Below are 24,636 nucleotides of genomic sequence, written 5' to 3'. Positions count from 1 at the left end.
CTAGGTTGACATCTCATTTTTAGCTAAATCTATTATGTAGTTCTTTATCAAATTCCAATTGAAAATCCATATACACAACAGCCACACAACTCTCGCCCAACTCCTGTTATTGCATCAAAGAACTCCATTCAAGTTAGTTAAACACCATCTGCTTTTAACATTTATTAACCCAGTGCTTTCCAAGCGTCAATTAAGTTTGTCTGGATTATTGTCCAAATCGTTGTTGTGCTGACTGACATTCAAAGGATTTATCCCTTTTTTCTTCGAAAAAGTTTGTAAAACTTTGCAATCCTTTTGTCATCAGCAGCACTCGCCCATTGACAATCCATGCAGTGTAGCATGCAATGTTTTAGGGGTGCACCTAAAGTGCAACTGCACAAAAAGGCTTTCGGGTCACCACCTGAACCACGAACAGTGAAATTTCAACCTAGTGCAAAATCCAGCTCTTAAATTCTCTCTTTGGCGTTCTCTTAACATTAAAAGTTGGCAAGCATCTAGGTGCCAGTGAGCAGAAAAGGAACAGACAGCAAACTATGATGGGAGAAATAATAGAGGGAAGTGAATGCCTGTTGTAAAAGGTGGGTTTTGAGATGGTGTTTAAGGTGGAATAGATTAAGAACAGATCTAGCAGCCCACTGAGGAATAGAGAGGTGGAAGGGACTTAAGGCAGCAGTTCCAGAGAAGAAGACTGAGGTGATTGAAGACTGTTACCTATGATTGGACACAGGGTCAAAAGGTCAGTTACTGAAGTGTTTGAGAAGGTGTGCATGCTGGAAGAGTTTGTTTTATTTCTGAATTTGGAGTCAACACTGAGCAAAGTACTATCTGGTAAGATCTAGTTTGAAGAGAATGAGATGGGATTACTATGGCACCCACTAACATTTTTTTTAATAAAAAATGTACATCAGGCTGAAATGGGACAGAAATTCTAAAAGATAAATTATGGTAAGAGATTCTTGGTTTTTTCATATTTCTCAATGTAAAAAGCATTGATGTTTTGTTTGGATAGATTAAATCTCCTTTCTTAACTAGGCCATTCGTACCCGGTGAAGCAGTGCTTGATTCACGCTTCCCAAACATTTCTGAAGAGGTCATCACTGGTTTACAAATTTTGCATGAATTGCTTATAACCTGAGTTTCAGATAGGTCTTTTCCCTTAACTTCTCACATTTGCTTTTTTCCCCCCCAGTTTTGAATGGTTCTAGCAAGCTTTTGAGAGAGAAAGAATCTGTCCAGAAACACAAAGGAAAAGAGGCCACGCCAGGGAAGGAGAAGAACAGTGACCAAAAGGTTGAGTGCAAGAAAGAGCCGTGTTCAACAGGCAGTGCTGCTAATTCTTCTTCACAAATGGGCAGCTCAACAAAAGGTTCTGCTGCTAACGGCTCAGCTGTTATGAAACCATCTCAGGAGCACCGAACACCACAGGTACAAAATGACTGCCCAGCATGTTGAACCGAAATGTTAACTCCCCACCACAGAAATGCTGCTTATTTTTCAAAAACTTGAAATGGGCAACCACTCCCATTGATCAAAAAGTGATAACTGTTAGTCGCATTTCCGCCAACTTCAAAGTTCTTGGTTATAGTGTCTTAAGTGCTCTGTTTATTTTGGGCAGAATCAGCCTGTGGTTTCCAGGCTGCAGATTGGATGGTTATTTAAGCATCATTCCTAAAGGAGGAGCAAATTTGACAAAAACTAGGTCCCATTGCAATATACTGGCACCATGTGTAACAGGTATATCATGATTGCAGGCACATGCCTGCTATAAATGGTGGAGACTGTACTTAAATCTAACCTTTTAAGAAACCGGAAATATTAAAATGTGAATATATACCTGATGTAACTTAAAAATACATTTATAACAATGCGTTTGAGATTTTGCTCTGATAGGGTTCACAGATGGGCCAGTTTTACTGCTGGTGATCTTGTGGTGCTTGTTCCTGGCACTGCAATTTGGCATGGATCTTCCTTAACATGGATTGAAAGCAGCTGCCTCTTCCAGTGTTTAGGCAGAAACTGTGCTGGCAGACTTTTAGGGCATTTTATCTACTGGTCGGCCTCGGGCAGGGAACAGTGTGTTCTCTTAACAGGATGAGTGAGACAGATTTGACTAATTTCTTTGCCCACCTGATGGGAAAATTGTCGAGGTCTTCTGAGCATCCATCGCCTAATGACAACAAAATTGACAATGGAAAGGTTGCTAGGTCAGTGCTCCTATATCATGACCAATGGCCAACCTTTCCTTTGGATAATTTGTTTGTACTCTGCAATTTTTTTTTCCTTTCTTTCTATGCTAATAAATGTACAGATGCAGTGTCTCAAATCTGACTGCCAAAAACTGGTGCTGTCTGAAAACCTGACATTTTTTTGAAGCTGCCTTGCATGAATTTTTATTATTATTAGAAGAGTAAAATAACTTGCCAGCTTGTTGGGCTAGGTACTGTGTTGGCGTGCCGATTAACTATTAGCTTCACACACCTGTCTTTTCCCATGCTCCGAGTGGTCCAAGTGACCCTTGACCAGACCCGACCCACCCCGAACTGCCTGACGTTAAAAACAGGCAAGATCTGAAATCCGGCCTGGACTCTGTCCCGTGGTTGACAGTTTTGAGACACTGTGCCTGTATTACATTTGCTAAATAACAAATATATACCTGACAACATGTTACTTCCTTTGCCCCTGAATCTTTCTTCTCCATAAGGACCTACATTGCTTATTGCTAATTTAATGTTTGATTAGATCTCCAGTTTACATCCTGGCTGTTTCACCACATAGCCTGGGATCCAGTTTTAAAATTTACAGATGTCTCTATCTCAGTACTAGTTTTCTTTATTGTTCTTTCTGCATCTGTGAATGCAGTGAAAATTGGAGCATTGTGGCTTGGGAAATTGGTATAGTGGGTTCCAGCATCCATTGATAACTTGCAATTTCCTGTTTAAACCTGAGTATTCTTGATTGCTGTAGTAGGGTTAATTATTCTCCATGAAATGGCTCCACATTTTCTAGGGTCACTGTTTAACTAGCCATGAAGATCTTTGAGTACTCAATGTTAAATATATGTTTTCTACAATGCGTTCTCAGTTTGTGAATAGCTAATTAATCCATTGTTTGATTACATCCGTGCTTATTTCTTACACTGAATGTACTATCCTAGTATAGGTGCTTCAGTCAGTGATTTAATATGTGAGCAGTATGTGGACAAATGTCATTGGTCCACAAGTACTGTGCTCATCTGCCAAATGATAGTGAGGAGCGCCTTCTGGAACTAGTTTTGTAACCACATTTAAGCCATAATCACAGCAAGAATGTCACTGCTAAATGATTAACTTTGTGTCTGCAAAATTACTATAGCACTGATGGACAAACATTCCTTTTATTTTGGAAAATGTACCTATACCAGCTATTACTATTGTTGTATGCAGCACGAAGTCTCTAGTTGTGTGGCTGGGAGCAACTAATTGCATCATAGTTCCTATATTGAAATCTTTGTAAAACATTGGGGAGATGTTTGTTGGATTCGTTATTTTTCACTCTACTGCCAGCCACAGACAGGTTCAGTTGCAATAACAAGCAAAAAATGCTACGAATACACAAAAGCCAGCATCTTAATAAGCAAATGATGAGTAAATGTTTTGGAAACACCTTGATTCGATCACTCTTTTAATTCATGGTTTTGACAACACTTCTATCAAGCATGCATTCTCATTATAATGAAAGATAATGAATGGGGCAAAAGCAATTTGTTCCAGGTATTGACTGATATAGGGATAGGTATCAAATTACAGTCAGTCTGACTGTGTTTGGAACAAATATTTCCACTTAACACTACTCACATGGTATATTTGATTGATTCTATGTTTTGTACAATTGAGGTCAACTATGTTTTGATGAGGCAGGAACGATACAAATTTTTGTAAAAACATTTTTGCCTGGCAGTTGGAGATGAAGTCCACTTTGTCGCCTCCTTTTCCCTCCCTTCTCCTCCTCGTCATTTCTTTCCCCTTCCTCAAAATTCTTTCCATTCCTACAATTTCAAACGCATTGAAGAAACAATTGTGCTCAACTAGACGCAGTGGAAAATTGAAGGCAGAATATTTTGATTTGATATCCCATTCTCTACAGGACCTTTTTATAATGAGTGTTAATGAACAACAGGTTTGGTTTGAAAATCTGGAAGAGAAATGTGTTGCAGCTGTGTGATGGTACAAGAACCTTGCTTACTGCCGAGTATTTTGCAGAACTGGTTTTGTAACCTTGAGCATTGTTGACAGAGGCAAATAGTTAATCAGGCTTTTCATTGGCCATATATAAATGAGAATTGGGGCAGACTAGGGATTATTACATTTAGGCTTTTTCTAAAAATGTAAATGTAACATGAGATATTTCAAGGAAAAATTGCAGAATAACTTTGAATCCTTTGCCATATGTTGTTTTAAAAATACAGTGAAGTTTTTTTTGGAAATGATAGGCCTGCCAGATGTGTGTTGAATATTCAGGACTCTGAACTGTTATGGAATAGTATAGGTTTCAAAAGTGAAGCAAACAGAAAATAATCTGAAGGTGAGCTGTGGATGACAAACCATGCCTGGAGAGCTGTACTGTTTCCCTGAGCTGGATTGCATTCTGTTTGAGTTTGTTTACTTTGCAGACTTGCCTTTGGCAGCACTTATACCTTTGGAAGCAGCTCTTTCTAGTAACTGTGCACTTAGGCATCCTTCTGGGACCTGTGTTCAATCCAGAGCAGACTGATGGGTAGAAAGTGGCTGTAAGAGTAATCAGTTTGGGCAGTCTCCATTCAGCTGTTCATGGATTTAGGATTACAACATTAAATCGGACTGAACTTGGTACCAGTTTGGGAGTGCCATTCAGACAAGTCTCACAAGTGCAAAGGATTGCAGTAGAGTAGAGGAAGTGTTCCTCTGCAGTCTATCAGTGCACTTCTAATATTGCTGTCCAGTATATATTTCCCTCTTACCCCCTCACCTTCCTCTAATTTCCAAGAGGTCATGGGTAGATTTGTACAGGCACTACATTACATGCATGACTGCCTTAAAGTTGACATAAAGTAACCTCCATATCCCTGAATCATTTTATTGCTGAATTTGCCCTCCAACATAACTGGAACAGATTCTCCAATAAGTGCAACTGGATTTGTAATATATATCAGCTGTATCAGGAGCTTAGTGATGACTGAATACGATCACAGTGAAGAAATAACTTGCATTTATATAGCACGTTCCACAACCTCTCATCTCATTCTTTACAACAAGTGAAGTACTTTTGAAGGTTAGTCACTGTTGTAATATGGGAAACATGGCAGCCAATTCATACACAGCAGATTCCCACAACTAGATAATCTGTTTAACTGAGGGATAAACATTGGCCAGGACACAGGAAAGCTCCCTGATTCTTTGAATAGTACCATGAGATCATTTGCTCCCAATTGAGGGGGCTGATGGGGTCTGTGTTTAATATCTCATTTGAAATTTGGCATTTCCGAAAGTGCAGTACCCACTTAGTAATGCACGTAGAATAAACACATATCAGACTATGTGCTTTTAAAAAAAAACTTCCCAATTATCATGGCTTTAATAAACTTGCACTGAAAAATATAAGGGCCTCTGTTCAATACATTATTGTCAATAAACCCTACATGCCTTAGTAGTCTGCTGGATGAATAGGCCACCCACTATTATCTGAAAATAGTCTCTCGTGAAAGTGCTTGAAAGGGCTGCCATCGTGCTTTTGGTCGTGCTGTTGTCATGCAGCAAACAAAAGTACAAAGCAAGCTCTATTTTATAGAAACATCTGTAGCAATATGTTAGTGGTTGTTTAGTATAGTGAATTGTCCCAATAAAGGCTGCCAATTGTGCAGAGGTTGTTAGCAAGCCTGTTGAAGAATGTAGTAGCTTGTTTCTTCACCATCCATTCTTCTTTGCAGAACAGTGCTATAGTTAACCGCAACCTGTTTTGAGTGGAACTGTGATTTATATTGATTTGGTTAGCAGGCAGTGAGCTGTACTTACCCTGACAAAAGACTCGAGACACAATTTAGTCTCATGATTATGTTTTAAGTTTCCTCGATGGTACCGTATTACTGTGGGTGCCATGTTGCTATTAAACTGATTTGGTCTGCGCAGCCATTGACACCAGGGTAGCATGTTGCAAAACTTTAAAGCTGCTACACTTCAATTTATACAAAATCTCAAGCTCCTGTTTTCCTCCACTCTTCATAAAATATTGATAGCTGCGATCCCTCTTCCCTCTCCTCCCCAAAGCTGTTGGTGAATGCATCTGTATGATGCTGAGCCATGCAAATTTACAAGAATATTGGATTTGACTGCCTATGGCATGATCCGAGTTAGTTGACCTAGACATTAGGAAGTGAAGTGGAGAGGAGAAAACAGCTGACTTCCATGCCCCTGAGCTGGAGAGAGAAAAATGTTATTTTGAGTTCTTGTTCCACAGTGCAAGTTCACATTCCCTCGGAAAGCTGAGGAAGGAAAATTGTTGGTTTTGAACTTGTCTTATGATTAGGAAGAAGAGAGGTTTTCCTCACCTTGGTGACCATGGGTTTTGGTGGGTGTGGGGGGTGGTACTTTGCAGGAAGCCTAAAATCAAACTCAAACTTACATTCATTATGTGGTTCCTTTTTAAATAGCAAAAGGGCTGAATTTTACGTTCCAAGGTTGGCGCACGTAAAATTCCACGAAATAACCTGGATGTGTGCCCCAAAGTCATTGCGCATGTGTGCAATATTGAGGCCTGCGGACACATGCAGGAGTGCTAGCTGCACCTGCTGACAATTAAAGGGCCAGTTAAGGCAAATTAAAAGCCTATTGACCAAGATTTTATGTTGCCCGTGTGATTTTGCACTCGTCACATGGGCAAAAAGGCCAGGTGGGCTTTACATTTTTATCAATTTGTTATCCAAGGGGAGGATAAAAGGCCCCCGGAACACAAGCACTTTCATTCTATTTGTGATTTTGCTACTGCCAAATTTGAGTTTTGCCAGATTACTTTTTGATTGCCCTAGCTTTCGAAGCTGGTTCGGTGCCTAATCGGTGCCAATGTTCTAACAAAATAGATCAATCTGTACAAACCATGGGGAACGTTGACATTTACAAAAGATATTGGCCTTAAAAATCCATGGCCATTTGGCATATTGCCATTGTAATTATATTGGAGGGGTGGGGTGGGTTGACCTGAGGGTAGGGGCTCTCTGAATGTTGGACTCCCCTTGACCCAGGCATTCATCATGACCCAGCATACAGATACTGTGGCTTTGCCATTGGCCGTGTCCCAACTGACCTAGCAGGAGAAATGGAATATGACCAGATCCCTGCTTAATAAAGGACCGTTTTTAAAAATGGATTCCCCTACAAAAAGGAACAACCACATTTGTTTACAGCCCCAGCAGCCCCTCCCTCACTTCGCCCTGCATCACAACCACTAGCCCTAGCTGCAACAGCTCAGCTGGGCAGTCCAGAGCTGCTACAATAGCAGGTAGACCAGGTGCAGCCTTGATAGGCGTGTACCACATTGGAGCATCCTGCTCTCTGGAGTTCAGTAGATTATAGCTTCAAGTCCCACTCCAGAGGGTTGAGCACATGGGCTTACGGTCCCAGCTCAGTCCTGAGAGAGTGCTGCACTGTCAGTGGTGCCAGTGTTCAAGTGAGATGTTAATCTGAGACCTGTCTGCCCTCTTAGGTGTATGTAAAAGATCCAACATTGTTGTCTGTGGGAGCTTGCTGTGCACAAATTGGCTGGCTGGCACATTTCCACATTATGGTAGTGACCATACGGCGAGGTACTCTTGGGATGTCCTGAAGTCACGAAAGGTGCTTAAGAAATGCTTATTCATTATCTTTTCTTTCTTCACTGCTGTAAGTAGATGAAAGGACCCCCCTCTGCAACTCTTTCCTCCCTCCCCCCACCCACAACTTCATCATTTACTACAAAGTTTAGTTGGATCAGTGGCAGGTGCTGGGCAGGACCTGTAGATTTTCAAGGCATATTTCAGAGCAAATACATTGTCAGTGAAGGTCTTAGTCAGGATCAGTTCATAGCCAAAAAGCCGCAGTATTAACACCAAATTTGTTTCCATGTTGTGTGACCCATCTGTTTTTCCACTGGAAATTTAATTGAAGTTACCAGAGTCCTGGGGGGTACCATTGGACCCAGCACCTGACTAATTCCCACCCCCGCCTGCACTGTCAGGCCAATTGGAAAACACGTTTCACGCTGGGCAGGCCTTAATTGGACATCTAACGTGAAATCGCACTGAGAATGTGATCCCACCCGGGACCAAATTCTACATCTGCTTCCGGACCCGCTGACTTCACACGCACGCCAACCGTGAAATTCAGGCCATAATTAAAATCACTTTCAGGCACATTTTTCCAGACCTACAGTTTGCACATTGGTTAATTATTTTACTGATTGTGCAGGCTTATTGGCTCCCTCTGCTGGCAGAGATTGGAGTTTCACAAGCTCTATTAGGTAATGTAGACACATTTCTGTCAGGATAGATGATAGATTGCATGCTAGTAAGTCTTGATCAATCTTCAAGTGCTCATGAACTAGAGTCCACAACTGGTTCTGACAGTGCAGCAACACCAGCAGAAAGTGAGCTGTAGGTCGGGTTATACTTTTAGTAGTACAGTGGTGGGTTAGTGCGCCTTCCCCTATAATTCTGAATCTGGACTGGACCTTTAGGGAGAGTTCTGTAATTTAGGAAATGGGGCTGCTCAATTCATGCTGTTCTGACAGCTTTTAATGATGGGGTTATGCTGACAGCTTCAGCCTTCTTGCAATTGCCTCAAGATTTTCCTATAAAGAGTTTGAAGCCTCATAGCATACGATCAGTATACAGCCAGCTTTCTAAGCAGTCCTGTTTGCAGCTTTCCCCTTCCTGCTTGAACTATTCTTAACTCTGGTCGATATAGCACTGGTAGCCAAAACTTGGTCACTGCTTCCAGTCTGCTGCTCCAACTCACGATAGTACTGAAGTGGTTGTGGGACTCCATTGTGTTGCCTCCTGTTGTTAATCATTGCAAGCCATTGAGGGCTGGAGAGTTTTTGATTTAAGCTATCCATGTAGCCACTTAATATGCATGTGTATGACATGTTGGTGAATGTGTAGTTAAAATATTTTGGTACTTCCCTCTTCTCTACACCATCCCCTTTCTCAGTCCACCCACGTGACCATAAGCTTCAGTACAGGTGCAGGGTATATTTTAGATGGCTAATGCCATGTTTTTGTCCACTGTTGTCTTGTTCTTTAAAAAGCAATTCTTGCTAGCTCTTCCTTTGCTAACTTTCCTCTCCTTAAAGATATTGTCTCCTTGCTGGGGTGTGTTTTCACAGTCACCTGTAGTAACACTCCAAGACTGAGTAAAGCCGCACCATAATCTCCACAAAAGTCACTAGGCAGTATTGAGGAATGGGAGCTTGGGCCATATCCACCCACTGTGCTCTCATGCTCTCAATCAATCAATATCTCTCTCTCCCCCTCTCTCCCCCCACCTCTCTCTCCCCGTCTCTCTCCCTCTCTCTCTCCCCCACCTCTCTCTCCCCCCCCTTCTCTCTCCCCCCCTTCTCTCTCCCCCCCCTCTCTCTCCACCCCTTCTCTCTCCACCCCTTCTCTCTCTCCACCCCTTCTCTCTCTCCCCCCTTCTCTCTCCCCCCCTTCTCTCTCTCCCCCCCTTCTCTCTCTCCCCCCCTTCTCTCTCTCCCCCCTTCTCTCTCTCCCCCCCTTCTCTCTCTCCCCCCCTTCTCTCTCTCCCCCCCCTCTCTCTCCCCCCCCTCTCTCCCCCCCCCTCTCTCCCCCCCCCCTCTCTCCCCCCCCCCTCTCTCCCCCCCCCTCCCCCCCTCTCTCCCCCCCTCTCTCCCCCCCCCTCCCCCCCTCTCCCCCCCCCTCTCTCCCCCCCCCTCTCTCTCCCCCCTCTCTCTCCCCCCCTCTCTCTCCCCCCCTCTCTCTCCCCCCCCTCTCTCTCCTCCCCTCTCTCTCCCCCCCTCTCTCTCCCCCCCTCTCTCTCCCCCCCTCTCTCTCCCCCCCCTCTCTCTCCCCCCCTTTCTCTCCCCCCCTTTCTCTCCCCCCCTCTCTCCCCCCTCTCTCTCCCCCCCTCTCTCTCCCCCCCTCTCTCTCCCCCCCTCTCTCTCCCCCCCCTCTCTCTCTCCCCCCCCTCTCTCTCCCCCCACTCTCTCTCCCCCCCCCTCTCTCTCCCCCCCCTCTCTCTCCCCCCCCTCTCTCTCCCCCCCCCCTCTGTCCCCCCCTCTCTCTCCCCCCCCTCTCTCTCCCCCCCCTCTCTCTCCCCCCCCTCTCTCTCCCCCCCCTCTCTCTCCCCCCCTTCTCTCTCTCCCCCCCCTCTCTCCCCCCCCCTCTCTCCCCCCCCCCCTCTCTCCCCCCCCCTCCCCCCCTCTCTCCCCCCCTCTCTCCCCCCCTCTCTCCCCCCCTCTCTCCCCCCCTCTCCCCCCCCTCTCTCCCCCCCCCTCCCCCCCCTCTCTCCCCCCCCCTCTCTCCCCCCCCCTCTCTCTCCCCCCTCTCTCTCCCCCCCTCTCTCTCCCCCCCTCTCTCTCCCCCCCTCTCTCTCCTCCCCTCTCTCTCCTCCCCTCTCTCTCCCCCCCTCTCTCTCCCCCCCTCTCTCTCCCCCCCTCTCTCTCCCCCCCCTCTCTCTCCCCCCCTTTCTCTCCCCCCCTCTCTCCCCCCTCTCTCTCCCCCCTCTCTCTCCCCCCCTCTCTCTCCCCCCCTCTCTCTCCCCCCCTCTCTCTCCCCCTCCTCTCTCTCCCCCCCCTCTCTCTCCCCCCCCTCTCTCTCCCCCCCCTCTCTCTCCCCCCCCTCTCTCTCCCCCCCCCTCTGTCCCCCCCCCTCTCTCCCCCCCCTCTCTCTCCCCCCCCTCTCTCTCCCCCCCCTCTCTCTCCCCCCCCTCTCTCTCCCCCCCCTCTCTCTCCCCCCCCTCTCTCTCCCCCCCCTCTCTCCCCCCCTCTCTCTCCCCCCCCTCTCTCTCCCCCCCCTCTCTCTCCCCCCCCTCTCTCTCCCCCCCCCTCTCTCCCCCCCCTCTCTCTCCCCCCCCTCTCTCTCCCCCCCCTCTCTCTCCCCCCCCCTCTCTCTCCCCCCCCCTCTCTCTCCCCCCCCTCTCTCTCCCCCCCCTCTCTCCCTCCTTTTTTCTCTCTTTTCTCTCGCTCTCGCTCTCTCCTTTTCTCTCGCTCTCTCCCCTTTCTTCTCTCACCCCCGCTCTCCTTTCCCATCTCCCTCCTGCTCTCGCTCGCTCTCCTTGTGTTCGCTCTGTCTCTCGCTCCCTTTTCCTCCCCTCGCTCCTTTTTCTTCCCCCTCCTTCCCACCCCTCGCTCCTTTTTCTTCCCCCACTCTCCAAAATGGTTGGATTTTCATTAAATTTACTCTTTGGCATAAATTTACTCTTTACATTTCTGTTGTAAGGGGTGGCAGAATTGCATGGTCATGGAAAGCAAAAATCAGTATGTGCGATACACATGGCTAGTTGCATTTATCTCCCAAATGTTTGTTACATTTACAGAGTGAGACTGGTAAGATACAGGGAATTGGTTACACACTTGGGTTGGGGTGGGAATGTGTGTTAATCATGGAAAGATGAACTTGTTCTTTTCAAAAAAAAAAACTTTTCATGGTGAATATGATAGATGTTATATGAACAAAAACAAAATGTCTCTCTTTCTTTCTCTTCTAGTAACTACAGTATCTGCTTGGCTCAATTGGTAGTACTCTTCCCTGAGAAGGTTGTGGGTTTAAGTTCCTCTCCAGGACATGTGCACAAAGTCTAGGCTTATGCTGCTGGATAGTACTGCGGAAGTGCAGTTACATCCAATGGGCTGTGCTTCAGATGAGGATCAGCCTGCTGTCGAACATGAAACGTCCAGTGGCAATGGTCAAAGATGACCAGGGAGTTCTTATATCCTGACCAACATTCTTTCCTCAGCTAATGCACCACCAGAATTAGATTTGCTCTTTATGGACATTGCTGTGTACAAATTGGCTGTGGTGTTTTTTCTTCATAGCGGTGACTACACTTGCAATATCCCAAGGAAATGATCAGACACTATGTAAAATGCATGTTTGGTTATTTCTAATGTAAACAGTTGGTTGCTGTGAGCCAGGTTTTTGCATCATTGAGGGATGACTATGTTAATCGCTTTTGTTCTGTTGCAGGTTTCAAAGGGGGTGAATGGTGTTGCCCAAACTCCATCGTTAGGCGCAGCTGCATCGAGTGCCAAAAAGAATAGGGAGGTCAGACCTTCACCGTCCAAAACTGTGAAGTACACTGCAACGGTGACAAAAGGAAATGTTACATACACCAAAGCCAAGAAAGAACCGGTCAAGGAAACCAAACTGAACCATGTCAATTCCAGTGTAGCTGTTAACCACACAATCTCAGGGAAAACCGAAAGCAGCAATGCAAAATCAAGAAAACAGGTGCTATCCAATGGAACGTCCCATTCAAATGGTGCTGCCCTTAGCTGTGTCAAACTAAACGGAAAGATGAATGGGAAAGCATCCACTAAAGTTGAAGTCAGAGAAGTTAAAGAAGGACTGCGGACCTCCAAGAGAAGGCATGAGGAGGTCAACCATATAGTGAAACCACAGTCACCTTCAAAGAGAGTGAAAGCTAACTTGTGTACAGCAGGAGCGAAAGATAATAAAGCAAATACAAAAGAAAAAACTCTACCTAATGGACGAATAAAGTGTGAAACACCAGTAAAAAACAGTGAAAGACAGAGGCTTAGGAAGGCATCCTTAGGTAAGAACACCCCAAGCAAACAAGCACAGAGCAAATTGGAAAGTGCCTCCAGCGAAAATAGTTCTACCTCAGCTACAGAGTCCTCGCACAAGCTACAAGACTCTTCAGTAAAACAGGAGAAAGGCAACAAGGTTGGCATGGCACTGGTTGGAGAAATTCCTGTTCTCAGGCCTACCCAGAAGGAGTTTCATGACCCATTAGTTTATGTGGAATCTGTCAGAACTCAGACGGAGAAGTATGGCATGTGCCGGGTGATCCCTCCCTCTGACTGGAGGCCCGAGTGCAAATTAAATGATGAAATGCGGTTTGTGACTCAGATTCAACATGTGCATAAACTGGGTAGACGCTGGGGACCCAATGTACAACGACTAGCTTGTATCAAGAAACACCTTAGATCTCAGGGCATTACTATAGATGAGCCCCCACTCATAGGTAAGCCATCTATTATTGTACATTATGCACATCACAACATTTTATATGTAATTATGTATTTCATGTACATATGCTATATATTGGCTTGGATTTTCTGCTTGTAGCAACGGCAAAACTTTCAGCATTGGCTGTCATTGTTTTGTGAAACTGAAGTATCTTGTGTTTAATTGGAATGTGTGGGCACCATAAAAATCTAGAAATTTCCATCAGTGATTCCCTGCTGTGCCACAGGGTGTACAGATGAAATCCCTGCAGACAGCAATCCTTAGATATTGCAGAACTGCTGAGAACTTCTTTTATGTTGTAATATCACTGTTAAAACCCCTCGAAAGACAGTTACACCATTTAATGATTGTTAACAGTGTACAAAACCAAAGCTACCACAAAACAATCTCTCTGACCCATGGAAAACAAATTTTACATTTGCATAATGGCAAATACTTTCATTATAATTCCATTTTAATTTTTAAGTGTTTTTTGATATTTCATGTGTATACCCCAATTTTTATTTCACACTTTGTAAGATTTATTAAATGTGTAGGATTATCAGTGCATTTTACTTGCTGGTTTGCTGTTCGTGAGAAACCTTCAATATGATTGGCTGCTTCTCCTGATTGATGACATCAGTGCTGCTGGATGCCTGGAAATGCCCTTGACTCAGGGCCAGATTCAAATTAACATCAGGAAAGGGGAAGCCTGCAGCACAGATTGCTAGATACTTGTGGGCAGCTTTCCTCGAGGCTAGCGACGAGTACTGTAGCTTCACTGCTGACTGCAAAAATCTGGGCCATAATATTATAAAGCAGGCTCAGTATATTAAGATTCACTTTTTTTGTTGTTCCTTGGTCTCATTATATTTAGTTAAAGCTAAATTGCTCCTAAACTGATGTGAAGTGATGTAGAAAAATAGATTAACGTTAGATTCTACAGCAAACTTGCACAATTGTAGATATCTCACTCAAAAGAATTCTAACTTGAAGTAAGAACACTAAATAATTCTTGGATTTCGCGCCTGAGGATCAAGCACAAAACCCATGCGTTTAAGCAGAAAATCTAAATCAGACCTTTCCTTTGGATAGTTATTGAATTAGTGGAATGAGATCATTAGACAATTATTTCCGACCACCCATAATGTTTTGGATTATAAAAGCAAAATACTGCGGATGCTGGAAATCTAGAACAAAAACAAAAATACTCGGAAAAACTCAGCAGGTCTGACAGCATCTGCGGAGAGGAATACAGCTGACGTTTTGGATTATGTTGCCTGAATTGGATTTTAACACTATTTTTGTAAATTTGGATTTATTTTTTTCTTTCAACAGTTAGTCCTGAAGCATGAGAACCAAGCTGATTGCCACAGGGATTTATAGTGGTATTTAGCAAACAACAGTTAGGGTGTTTGTGTATATACCCTCAAATATATCAGGCCATTTAGAATGGAGCATTTTTTTTGCAATACCTGAGGCTAGGTGTTGTATCATTCCATTCACAGCTGGGCACTTAGCAGGGGTAGGCACTGGGAAACATGTGCTTATGCATCAAAGGGTAGCACATTTGCTTGGGCCCAACAATCAATCACAATGACTCATGACAGGCCCGAGTACTTGCTAGTGCACAATCTCTCTTTTGCTTGCTTACTCTTATGTGCACTCTTTCTGTTGGAACTGGTACATTGTGGCCTAGCAAGAAGTCTGGACAAACTAGCTTTGAATAGCTTGGCTAGAAAAGTGAACTTGCATAGAACTTTACAGCACGGAAATGGGCCAACCAGTCCAATTGGTCGATGCTGGAGTTTATGCTCCACGTGAGCCACCTCCTACCAAACTTCATTTCACCCTATGAACCTATCCTTGTATTCCTTTTTCCCTCATTTACTTATCTAGCTCCCTTTCAATGCATCTATGTATTTCACCTCATCCACCTCACAGCAAATTCCACATTCTCACCATTGTCAGCACCCACACTTTGTTTTTGACACCTTTCCTAAAGTAAGATGCCCAAAACTGAAAACATGCCAGGAGCAGCATCAGGTGCTGAGGTGCCAACCTAATGACGCAATAATGTGTGTGGGGAGCCGGAAGACGTAGGTAGGGTTCTAAATGAATACTTTGTGTCGGTGTTCACAAGTGAGAGAGACAATGTGGATATGAAAATCAGGCAGAAGGACTGTGATATAATTGAAGAAATTGGCATGGAAAGGGAGGAGGTTCTAAGTGGTCTGGCAGGCTTAAAAGTAGATAAATCTCCAGGCCCAGATGAAATGTATCCCAGGCTGTTAAGTGAGGCAAGGGAGGAGATAGCAGGGGTGCTGGCAATAATTTTCAATACCTCTCTGGGGCTACAGGAGAGGTGCCAGAGGGCTGGAGGACAGCCAATGTGGTACCGTTATTCAAGAAGGGAGGAAGGGATAAACCAGGGAACTACAGGCCAGCCAGTCTAATCTCAGTGGTGGGGAAACTATTGGAAGCAATTCTGAGGGACTGAATTAATCTACACTTGGAGAGGCAGGGGTTAATCAAGGACAGTCAGCATGGTTTTGTTAAGGGGAGGTCATGCCTGACCAATTTGATTGAATTTTTCGAGGAGGTGACCAGGTGCGTAGATGAGGGCAATGTATTTGATGCAGTCTACTTGGACTTCAGCAAGGCTTTTGATAAGGTCCCGCATGGGAGACTGATAACGAAAGTAAAAGCCCATGGGATCCAAGGCAATTTGGCAAATTGGATCCAGAATTGGCTGAGTGGCAGGAAGCATAGGGTGATGGTCGAGGGGTGCTTTTGTGACTGGATGTGTGTGGTATATATAAACGATTTAGACTTGAATGTAGGAGGGTTGATCAGTAAGTTCGCGGATGACACGAAAATTGGGGTGGTAAATAGTTAGGAGGTTAGCGTTAGATTGCAGGAGGATATAGACAGGCTGGTCAGATGGGCTGATCAGTGGCAAATGGAATTTAATCCGGATAAGTGAGAGGTGATGCACTTGGGCAGGACAAACAAGGCACGGGAATACACACTGAACGGTAGGACCCTGGGAAGTACCGAGGATCAGAGGGACCTTGGTGTGCATGTCCACCGGTCCCTTAAGATAGCAGGACAGTTAGATAAGGTGGTTAAGAAGGCATATGGGATACTTGCCTTTATTAGCTGAGACATAGAATATAAGGTTATGCTGGAACTGTATAAAACGCTGGTTAGGCTACAGCTAGAGTATTGCATGCAGTTCTGGAATCCGCATTATAGGAAGGATGTAATTGCACTAGAGAGTGCGCAGAGGGGATTTACCAGGATGTTGCCTGGGCTGGAGAGTTTTAGTAATGAGAGATTGGATAGACTGGGGTTATTTTCCCTGGAGCAGAGGAGATTGAGGGGGGACATGATTGAGGTGTATAAAATTATGAGGGATATAAATAGGGTAGACAGGAAGGAACTTTTCCCCTTGGTGGAGGGATCAATAGCCAGGGGGCATACATTTAAGGTAAGGGGCAAGAGGTTTAGAGGGGCTGTGAGGAAGAATTTTTTCACCTAGAGGGTGGTGAGAATCTGGAACTTTACTGCCTGGAAGGGTGGTAGTGGCAGAAATCTTCATAACATTTCAGAAGTATTTGGATGTGCACTTGCGATGCCATGGCATACAAGGCTATGGGCCTAGTGCTGGAAAATGGGATTAGAATAGTTAGATGGTAGTTTGACTGGTGCAGACTCGATGGGCCAAAGGGCCTTTTTTCTGTGCTGTAGACATCTATGACCCTATGACTGACTCTAACATAAAGGAAGATGCCTGTGTTCTTTGGAGGTAATAATTCAGCCCTGGAGTTCCTCAAGGTAGAATCCTAGGCCCAGCCGTTTTCAGCTGCTTCATCAATGGTCAGAGGTGGGGATGTTAATGATGACTACAGTGTTCAGTAATGTTCACAACTCCTTAAATAATGAGGCACTGCATGCCCACAGGTGTCAAAACCTGTATAGTATTCAGGCTTCGGCTGAAAAGTGGCAAGTAACTTTTGCACCACACAAGTGCCATGCAATGATTATCTCCAACATGAAAGAATCGAACCACCTCCGCATGACATTCAACAGCATTACCATCACTGAATTCTCCCCCTACCATCAACTTCCTGGGGGAGGGAGGGGAGGTGGTGGGGGTTACCATTGACCAGAAACTGAACTGGACCAGCCATGTAAATACTGTGGCTACAAGAGTAGGTCAGAGGCTGTGAATTCTGCAGTAAGTAACTCGTCTCTTGACCACCAAAGCATGTCCACCAGCTACAAGGCACAAATCAGGAGTGTGATGGAATACTCTCCACTTCGATGAGTGCAGCTCAAGAGCACCAAAGAATCTCAACCCCATCCAGGACAAAGCAGCCTGCTTGATTGACACCCCATCCACCAACATACTGTGGCAATAGTGTGTACCAGATGCACTGAAGCAACTCGCCAAGCCTCCTTCGAAAGGACCTTTCAAACCCATGACCTCTACATCTTGAACAAGGGTAGCAGAAGCAAGGGAACGCCACCACCTGCAAGTTTCTCTCCAAGCCACACAACGTCCTGACTTGGAGCTACATCACTGTTCCTTCACTGTTGCTGAAAATCCTGGAACGCCCTCCCTAGCAGCACTGTGGGTGTACCTACACCACATGCACTGCAGTGATTCAAGAGTGAGACACACTTGCCAGTGGCGCCCAAATCCCATGAATGAATTTTAAAAAGATGTCTCCTAACCAATGACTTGTAGAGGCTTGCCATTGACTTTCTTACTTTTATACTCTCTGTGCCCCCTTGTGAAAACTAAGATCCAGTATAGCTTTTTCAGTTCCCAAGTAGTCCTCCTTTTGTATATCTGACCTCCTAATCTTCTCCTTCTATACACCTTTGTAAGACATTAGTATATGGCATTTATGAACTTAATCTTTCCAAAAATGTTTGCCTTTCATTTATCTGAATTAAATTTCACCTGGTATTTAGCTGTTTAACCCACTTAACCTGTTGATCCAGTTTGGAAATTGTTTACAGTCGCCTTCACAGTTAACTGCACAGTGTACTTGTGGATTATCAGCACATTTTGATATTGTGCAGAGTGCATAAGAATGGCTGAAAGATTGTGGTCAAAACCTCTCCTATTTCCTTGCTGACAGAATAGAGTATTGGAGGACCCATTGCCTGTCGTAACAGATTTTTACTACTTTACCTTTGTTACCCAATCTAATTCCTGCATTTCATTCTCTTATGTGTGCATATCTGCCCAGGTAGGCATATCTCTTTTTCTACATAGATCTCTCTCTCTCTCTCTTTCTTTCGGCAGCTCTCTCTCTCTCTCTCTCTCTCTCTCTCTGCAGCTCGCTCGCTCGCTCGCTCTCTCTCTCTCTCTCTCTCTCTCTCTCTCTGCAGCTCTCTCTCTCTCTCTGCAGCTCTCTCTTTCTTTCTGCAGCTCTCTCTCTCCCTTTCTTTCTGCAGCTCTTCTGCCCTATCCTGACCCTCTCGCCTCTCCCACCCTCCATGTATATATTTATGTTTATAAAGCAGCTTCCTAACCATACTATTTAATACTGTGCCATAATTTAACTAACAACTGTTTTCAGGCACCTATGGCAAATGCAGATACACATCAGCATTTCTTTCAATGTATTAGAGAACTCTGTTAAGTTTGTCAGACAAGGTTTGCTTTTTATAAATCAATATTTGTTGTTAATTAACCCATGTCTTTTCAGGGGAATATTAACTTTCTGGTATTATGGCTGCTAGACGTTTACTGACTACTGATATTTAAGGCTGTAGGTGTCTGATTTATCCCCCTGTCCCCTTTGAACAGAAATATTATTGTGCCAAAAGACTAGAGAGTTGCCAGTTTCCATATCTAAGAATCTTTGCAAGATTGTGGTTAGATTCTGGTATTTCCCCTCTGACATCATTGAGCATTGTAAAACAAATGCCATCAGGGCCCATTGCCTGTTCCAGCAAATTTTCAGTTCCTATTCCCTTATCTATCCAATCTAATCTCCCTCTTTTATCCTTTCACTCCAGCTACTGTGATGAAAACTGGCAAACTAATTTAATATCTACTCCCAATCCTTCTAAGATTACCTTTTCCCCACCTAATTGGTGCTGCTTTTTCTTGAACATGTTTGTTTTACTTTTTGGGCCAGTCTTTCTTCATGCCTCCTTAATCTTTCTACCTTTTTTAATCCACTCTACATTTTCTATATTTGACTTGATTTACAATTGTATCATTTGAGTGCTAGATTTGCCATTTGACTCTTAATCTTATTTTAATTTCTCTACTTTCCAAGGAATTGTAGTTTCTGTTCCACCAGCTTTAGGGAAATATGTCTAATCTAATCGTCTCCCATTGGTGAATGAGACAGGTGTTAACTTTTTTTTCTTTACAGTTTCTGGACTGGTTCTCCTTTTACTGAAACTCTTTGTCAGTTGTCTATCTTTTGCATGTTTTCTCCCTCAAATTTAAAAAAAAAACCCTGGAGACCCCATGAAGGAATCTACAAGTGACTAGGAATGCTAACCATCTGAGCTTCATCTGGATATTTAATATCTTGTAGATTAAAAAGGGGTGTTGATCCTGGCCCTTCTCCCAGTGATAAAGCAATTCTGGTTTCTTGCTGCAATATCTAAAAACACTCGTCAGTTTCCACATGTAGCTGATGACACTCAGCTCTACCTCTCCACCACTTCCCTCGAACCCTCCACTGCCTCTAACTTGTAAAACGGAAGCCTCCAAAACTGGAGCCAATAGGAATTGGGGAAATCCCTCTGCTGTTTGAAGTCATACCTAGCACAAAGCAAGAAGGTTGTGGTTGTTTGGAGGTCCATCATCTCAGTCCTAGGACATTGCTGCAGAAGTGCCTCAGGGTAGGGTCCTATGCCGAACCATCTTCAGCTGCTTCATCAATGACCTTCCTTCCATCATAAAGTCGGAAGTAGGGATGTCTGCTGATGATTGCACAATATTCAGCACCATTTGTGACTTCTCAGATACTGAAGCAATCTGTGTCCATATGCAGCAAGACCTGGAGAATATTCAGGCTTGGGCTGAGAAGTGGCAAGTAACATTTGTGCCACACGAGTGCCAGGCAATGACCATCTCCATCCAACAAGAGAGAATCTAACCATCTCCCTTTAACATTCAGTGGCATTACCCTCACTGAATCCCCCTGCTATCAACATCCTGGGGGTCACCATTGACTGGAAACTGAACTGGATTAGCCATATATATAGTGCGGCTACCAGAGCTGGTCACATGCTTGGAGTTCTGCAGACAATGACTCATCACCTGACTCCCCAAACCCTGTTTGCCATAAATAAGGCAAAAGGCAGGAGTGTGATGGAATTCTCGCCATTTGCCTGGATGAGTGTGGCTCCAACTGCACTCAAAGCTCAACACCATCCAGGACAAACCACCAGCTTGACTGACACCTCATCCACCACCTCGAACATTCACTCACTCCACCACCACCGCACAGTTGCAGCAGCGTGTACTATCTACAAGATGCAGTGCAATGACTCAACACGGCTTCTTCAACAGCACCTTCCAAACCCGTGACCTCTACTAGCTAGATGGGCAAGGGCAGAAGATGAAGGGGACCGCCACTTGTAAGTTCCCCCTCCAAGTCACACACCACCCTGACTTGGAACTATATTGCCATTCCTTCACTGTCGCCTCCAGCCCCATAATCCTATAAGATATGTGCTACTCCAATTCTGGCCTCTTGAGCATCCCGGATTTTAATTGCTCCACCATTGGTGGCTGTGCCTTCAGCTGTCAAGGTCCTAAGCACTGGAATTCCCTTCCTAAGCCTTTCCATCTCTCTACCTCTTGTCGCTCCTTTTAAGATGCTCCTTAAAACCTACTTGTTTGATAATGCTCCTTGTTACGATCCCAGCTGAGGTTACCCCTGGATATGCCTGATCCCAGAGTGGAACCCAGCTTGATAGATCCTAACTTTTATTTGTTTAGATATGTGGGGAGTAGCTATTGAACGGAGTCACAGGAGTTAGCTGATGAACTTTCAACAAAAGAATAAATCATGTATTGAACAAGAAAAAATGAACTGTATTACAATACTCCTTTACCCACAACTATACCTTTATAGATATATACAGATTTGTAAGGATAACACGAGTTACAAAAGTCATCTCATACTCTAATGTCCACAGTAAGTGCACAGTCCATGTACCAATAGACACCCTGTGGTCAGGTACACCACACTCTGAAACCAAGTGACAGATGCCACTTCAACCAGATGCTATGGATCTCTCCGCAACTCCCCCCGCCCACCCCAGACGCTTGTCACACCATTCTACCGTTGAGAGTTTTTTGAACCACACTTTGTCTGGCACCTCCCCTAACTTTGCCATGGGTGTCCCTACTAGGAACAAGGAGCTCCTGATGGCATCTCTCAAGGGATCATTGGAATGCACAAGCCTCTCCTCCAGGTGGTGGTTAAGATGGCGATCCATGCAGCATTAACGTGAATGACTGGGAGGAGCTTTCTACTAATTGTTCAGAATGACGACAACATGTCCGTCAAGCTGCATCACACTTTGAGCCACACCATCTTAATGATGAGGGAGAGTGATGGGAGAGAGGGAAAGAAAAGGAAGCAAATCCTGCACTCCAGATCCTACTACCTCACAGGATGTCCTGCCTCATGTGCCCAAAGATAAGCAGGTTGAGAATCTGCCTATTCAGTCACATGAAGACCCCTGACAGAAACTCATGACCCTGAGCAGATATCATCCTCGAATCGAGGGACTGTTGCTGCTGACAACTATTGAATTTGTCGTCCCCATGCTGTTCCATGGCTGCTCAAGCCATTTGCTGGAGATTTATTTGATTTTGTTATGGCCTCAATATACAGCAAGGCTCTGCACTGGCTGCAGACATTTCTGGGTCTGGATCACAGTTCTTGCTGATGGCTCCTATGAGCGTAAGAAATAGAAGCAAGAGTAGACCATATGGTTCCTCAAGCCTACTCTACTTTTCAACAAGACCATGGCTGAAATTCTACATCAACTACATCTGCTGCCCTATCTCCAAATCCCTTCATTCCCTTAGTGCCCAAAAATCTATCATTCTCAATCTTGAGTATACTCCACAACTGAGCACCCACAGCTCTCTCGGGTAGAGAATTCCACAGGTTCACAACCCTTTGAGTGAAGAAATTTCTCCACGCCTTGGTCTTAAAATAGTCAGCCCCTTATCCTGAGACTATGACCCCTAGCTCTGGATTCTTCAGCCATGGAAAAGAGCCACTCAACATCTACCCTGTCAAGCCCTCTTAGAGTAGTATATGCTTCAATGAAATCACCTTACATTCTCCTAAACTCTTATTCTTCTAAACTCCTAGCTGAGGAGCGCTGAGTAATTGAACTTGCTTTTTTTATTTCAACCAAGATTCAAAGTCAAGATGGGGAAGTGTTTCATTAAACTCAGCAGCAGATTTGCCAGCTGTGGTTGTATGTATTCCTGGAGGTTTCATCACATGGCTTCCCGTCTCCAATATTTCTGTCCCTGATAAATTGAAGTGTTCAAAGAAAATGGGAGAAAAAACACATTCCAATTATTTTTCTCCTGGGTTTTAAACTAAACAGAGTGGGGGAGGGTTCTGGAAAGGGGATACGTAGTCTTACAAAGCAAAAGGACATGGCAGCCTTGCAGGGCAGCTATTTAGGTAATGATACCCAGAGTATGACAAGGAAGGGACAGAGTGTACAAACATAAAAAAACCCAGCAGCAAATAGGTTCAAAAGGGGAAAAAAACGGTAAAAAGGCAAAATTAATAGCTCTTTACTTAAATGCACGTAGTATTCGGAACAAAATAAATGAATTAGCGGCACAAATAGAGGTTAATGGGTATGACTGTATAGCCATTACGGAGATATGGTTACAAGGAGATCAAAGCTGGGAACTAAATATTCAGGGGTATGTGACTTTTAGGAAGGAAAGGGCGGTGGGGTAGATTTGTTAGTACGAGGTGGAATAAGTACGATAGCAAGAGAGGACCTTGGATTGGAAGATGTAGAATCCATATAGGTGGAGGTAAGAAATAACAAGGGGTAGAAGGCACTGGTGGGAGTAGTCTATAGGCTCCCTGACAGTAGCTATGGTGTAGGACAGAGAATAAATCAGGAGATAATGAGGGCATGTAAAAAAGGCAGTACATTAATCATGGGTGACTTTAATCTTCTTGTAGATTGGGAAAATCCAATTGGCAGAGGTAGACATTAGCAAAAAATCATAGGTTAAAATTTTTAGTTCAGTGGGCGGGGGCACATGCACGCCTGACCTGACCGAGCATAAAATGATATACGATGAAGTCGGGCGTGCGTCCCAACGTCATTGCGTGGTTGCATGATATTTCCATCAGTCGACTCTGGCGTGCGCCTGCCGACAATTAAAAGGCCTATTAAGGCCTTTAAAAAGGTAATTAACGTAAATTTTTTGCTGCCTGTCCAACCTTACGGTTGGCGGGTAGGCGAAAAGGCCAAGCGGCCTTTGCACTTTTTTTGGAAACTGCATCCACGGGCGGGTTCTGGTTTCTAAAAGCAAGTAAAAATCAAATAAAATCATTAATAACCCGCCCCTGCTCATGTGACAGAGTCACATGAGGGACCTGTTTCGTAACATTTATAAAAATCTTCCATAATTTTTTTGAAATCAGTTCCATCTATCTGATGCGCTCAGCGTATGCCCGAAAGTCGCGCTTGCCCCAGTTGGCCCACCAGCGTGAAATTGCCTTCCGGGCCCAATGGCGGGCAGTGGTCGGCTTCCCAACTGCCCCTGCCGAGCTCGCATGCCAAGGCGTTAAGCCAGAGGATTGGGAAAGTTTTAAAAACCAACAAAAGATGACCAAAGATATAATAAGGAGGGAGAAAATAAACTTTGAGGGTAAACTAGCAAGTAATATAAAACAGATGGTAAGAGCTTCTTTAAATATATAATAAGGAAGAGAGAAGCCAAAGTGAACATAAGCCCCTTAGAGAATGAAGCTGAGGAAATAATAATGGGGTACCAGGAAATGGCAGAGGAGTTGAATAAATACTTTGCCTCAGTCTTCATGGTAGAAGACAAATATCATTCCAAAAATACTAAATAATCAAGGTGAAAAAGGGGAGCGGAAATAAATACAATAACTATCACTGGAGAAAAAGTACTAGGAAAACTAATAGGGCTAAAGGCCGATAAATCCCCTGGGCGTGATGGGTTGCATCCTAGGATATTAAAGGAAGTAGCTACAGAGATAGTGGATGCACTGGTAGTAATCTTCCAAGAGTCCTTAGATTCTGGAAAAGTCCCAGAGAATTGGAGAATGGCCAATGTAACACCCTTATTCAAAAAGAGAGGGAGACAAAAAACAGGTAACTATAGGCCAGTTAGATTAACAAACGTCATTGGGAAAATGTTGGAG

General features: G+C 44.4%; 1 protein-coding gene across 5 annotated transcripts in view; it reads left to right on the top strand.

Moving 5' to 3' along the window:
* Window positions 1–24,636, top strand: part of jarid2b (jumonji and AT-rich interaction domain containing 2b) — a 409,246-nt gene that overhangs the window by 317,204 nt on the left and 67,406 nt on the right. For all 5 annotated transcript variants that reach the window (XM_078539218.1, XM_078539220.1, XM_078539219.1 and 2 more), the window contains 2 exons: window positions 1,190–1,425; window positions 12,188–13,208. In XM_078539218.1, the coding sequence (XP_078395344.1) occupies window positions 1,190–1,425; window positions 12,188–13,208 (1,257 nt within the window). The remainder of the gene's footprint in view (window positions 1–1,189; window positions 1,426–12,187; window positions 13,209–24,636) is intronic.

Source organism: Cetorhinus maximus, chromosome 3 (genome assembly GCF_964194155.1).
Source record: "Cetorhinus maximus chromosome 3, sCetMax3.hap1.1, whole genome shotgun sequence".
NCBI classification, from domain to species: Eukaryota; Metazoa; Chordata; class Chondrichthyes; order Lamniformes; family Cetorhinidae; genus Cetorhinus; species Cetorhinus maximus.
Note: the sequence above shows the minus strand (reverse complement) of the source record. Positions and strands in the feature narration are given on the sequence as shown.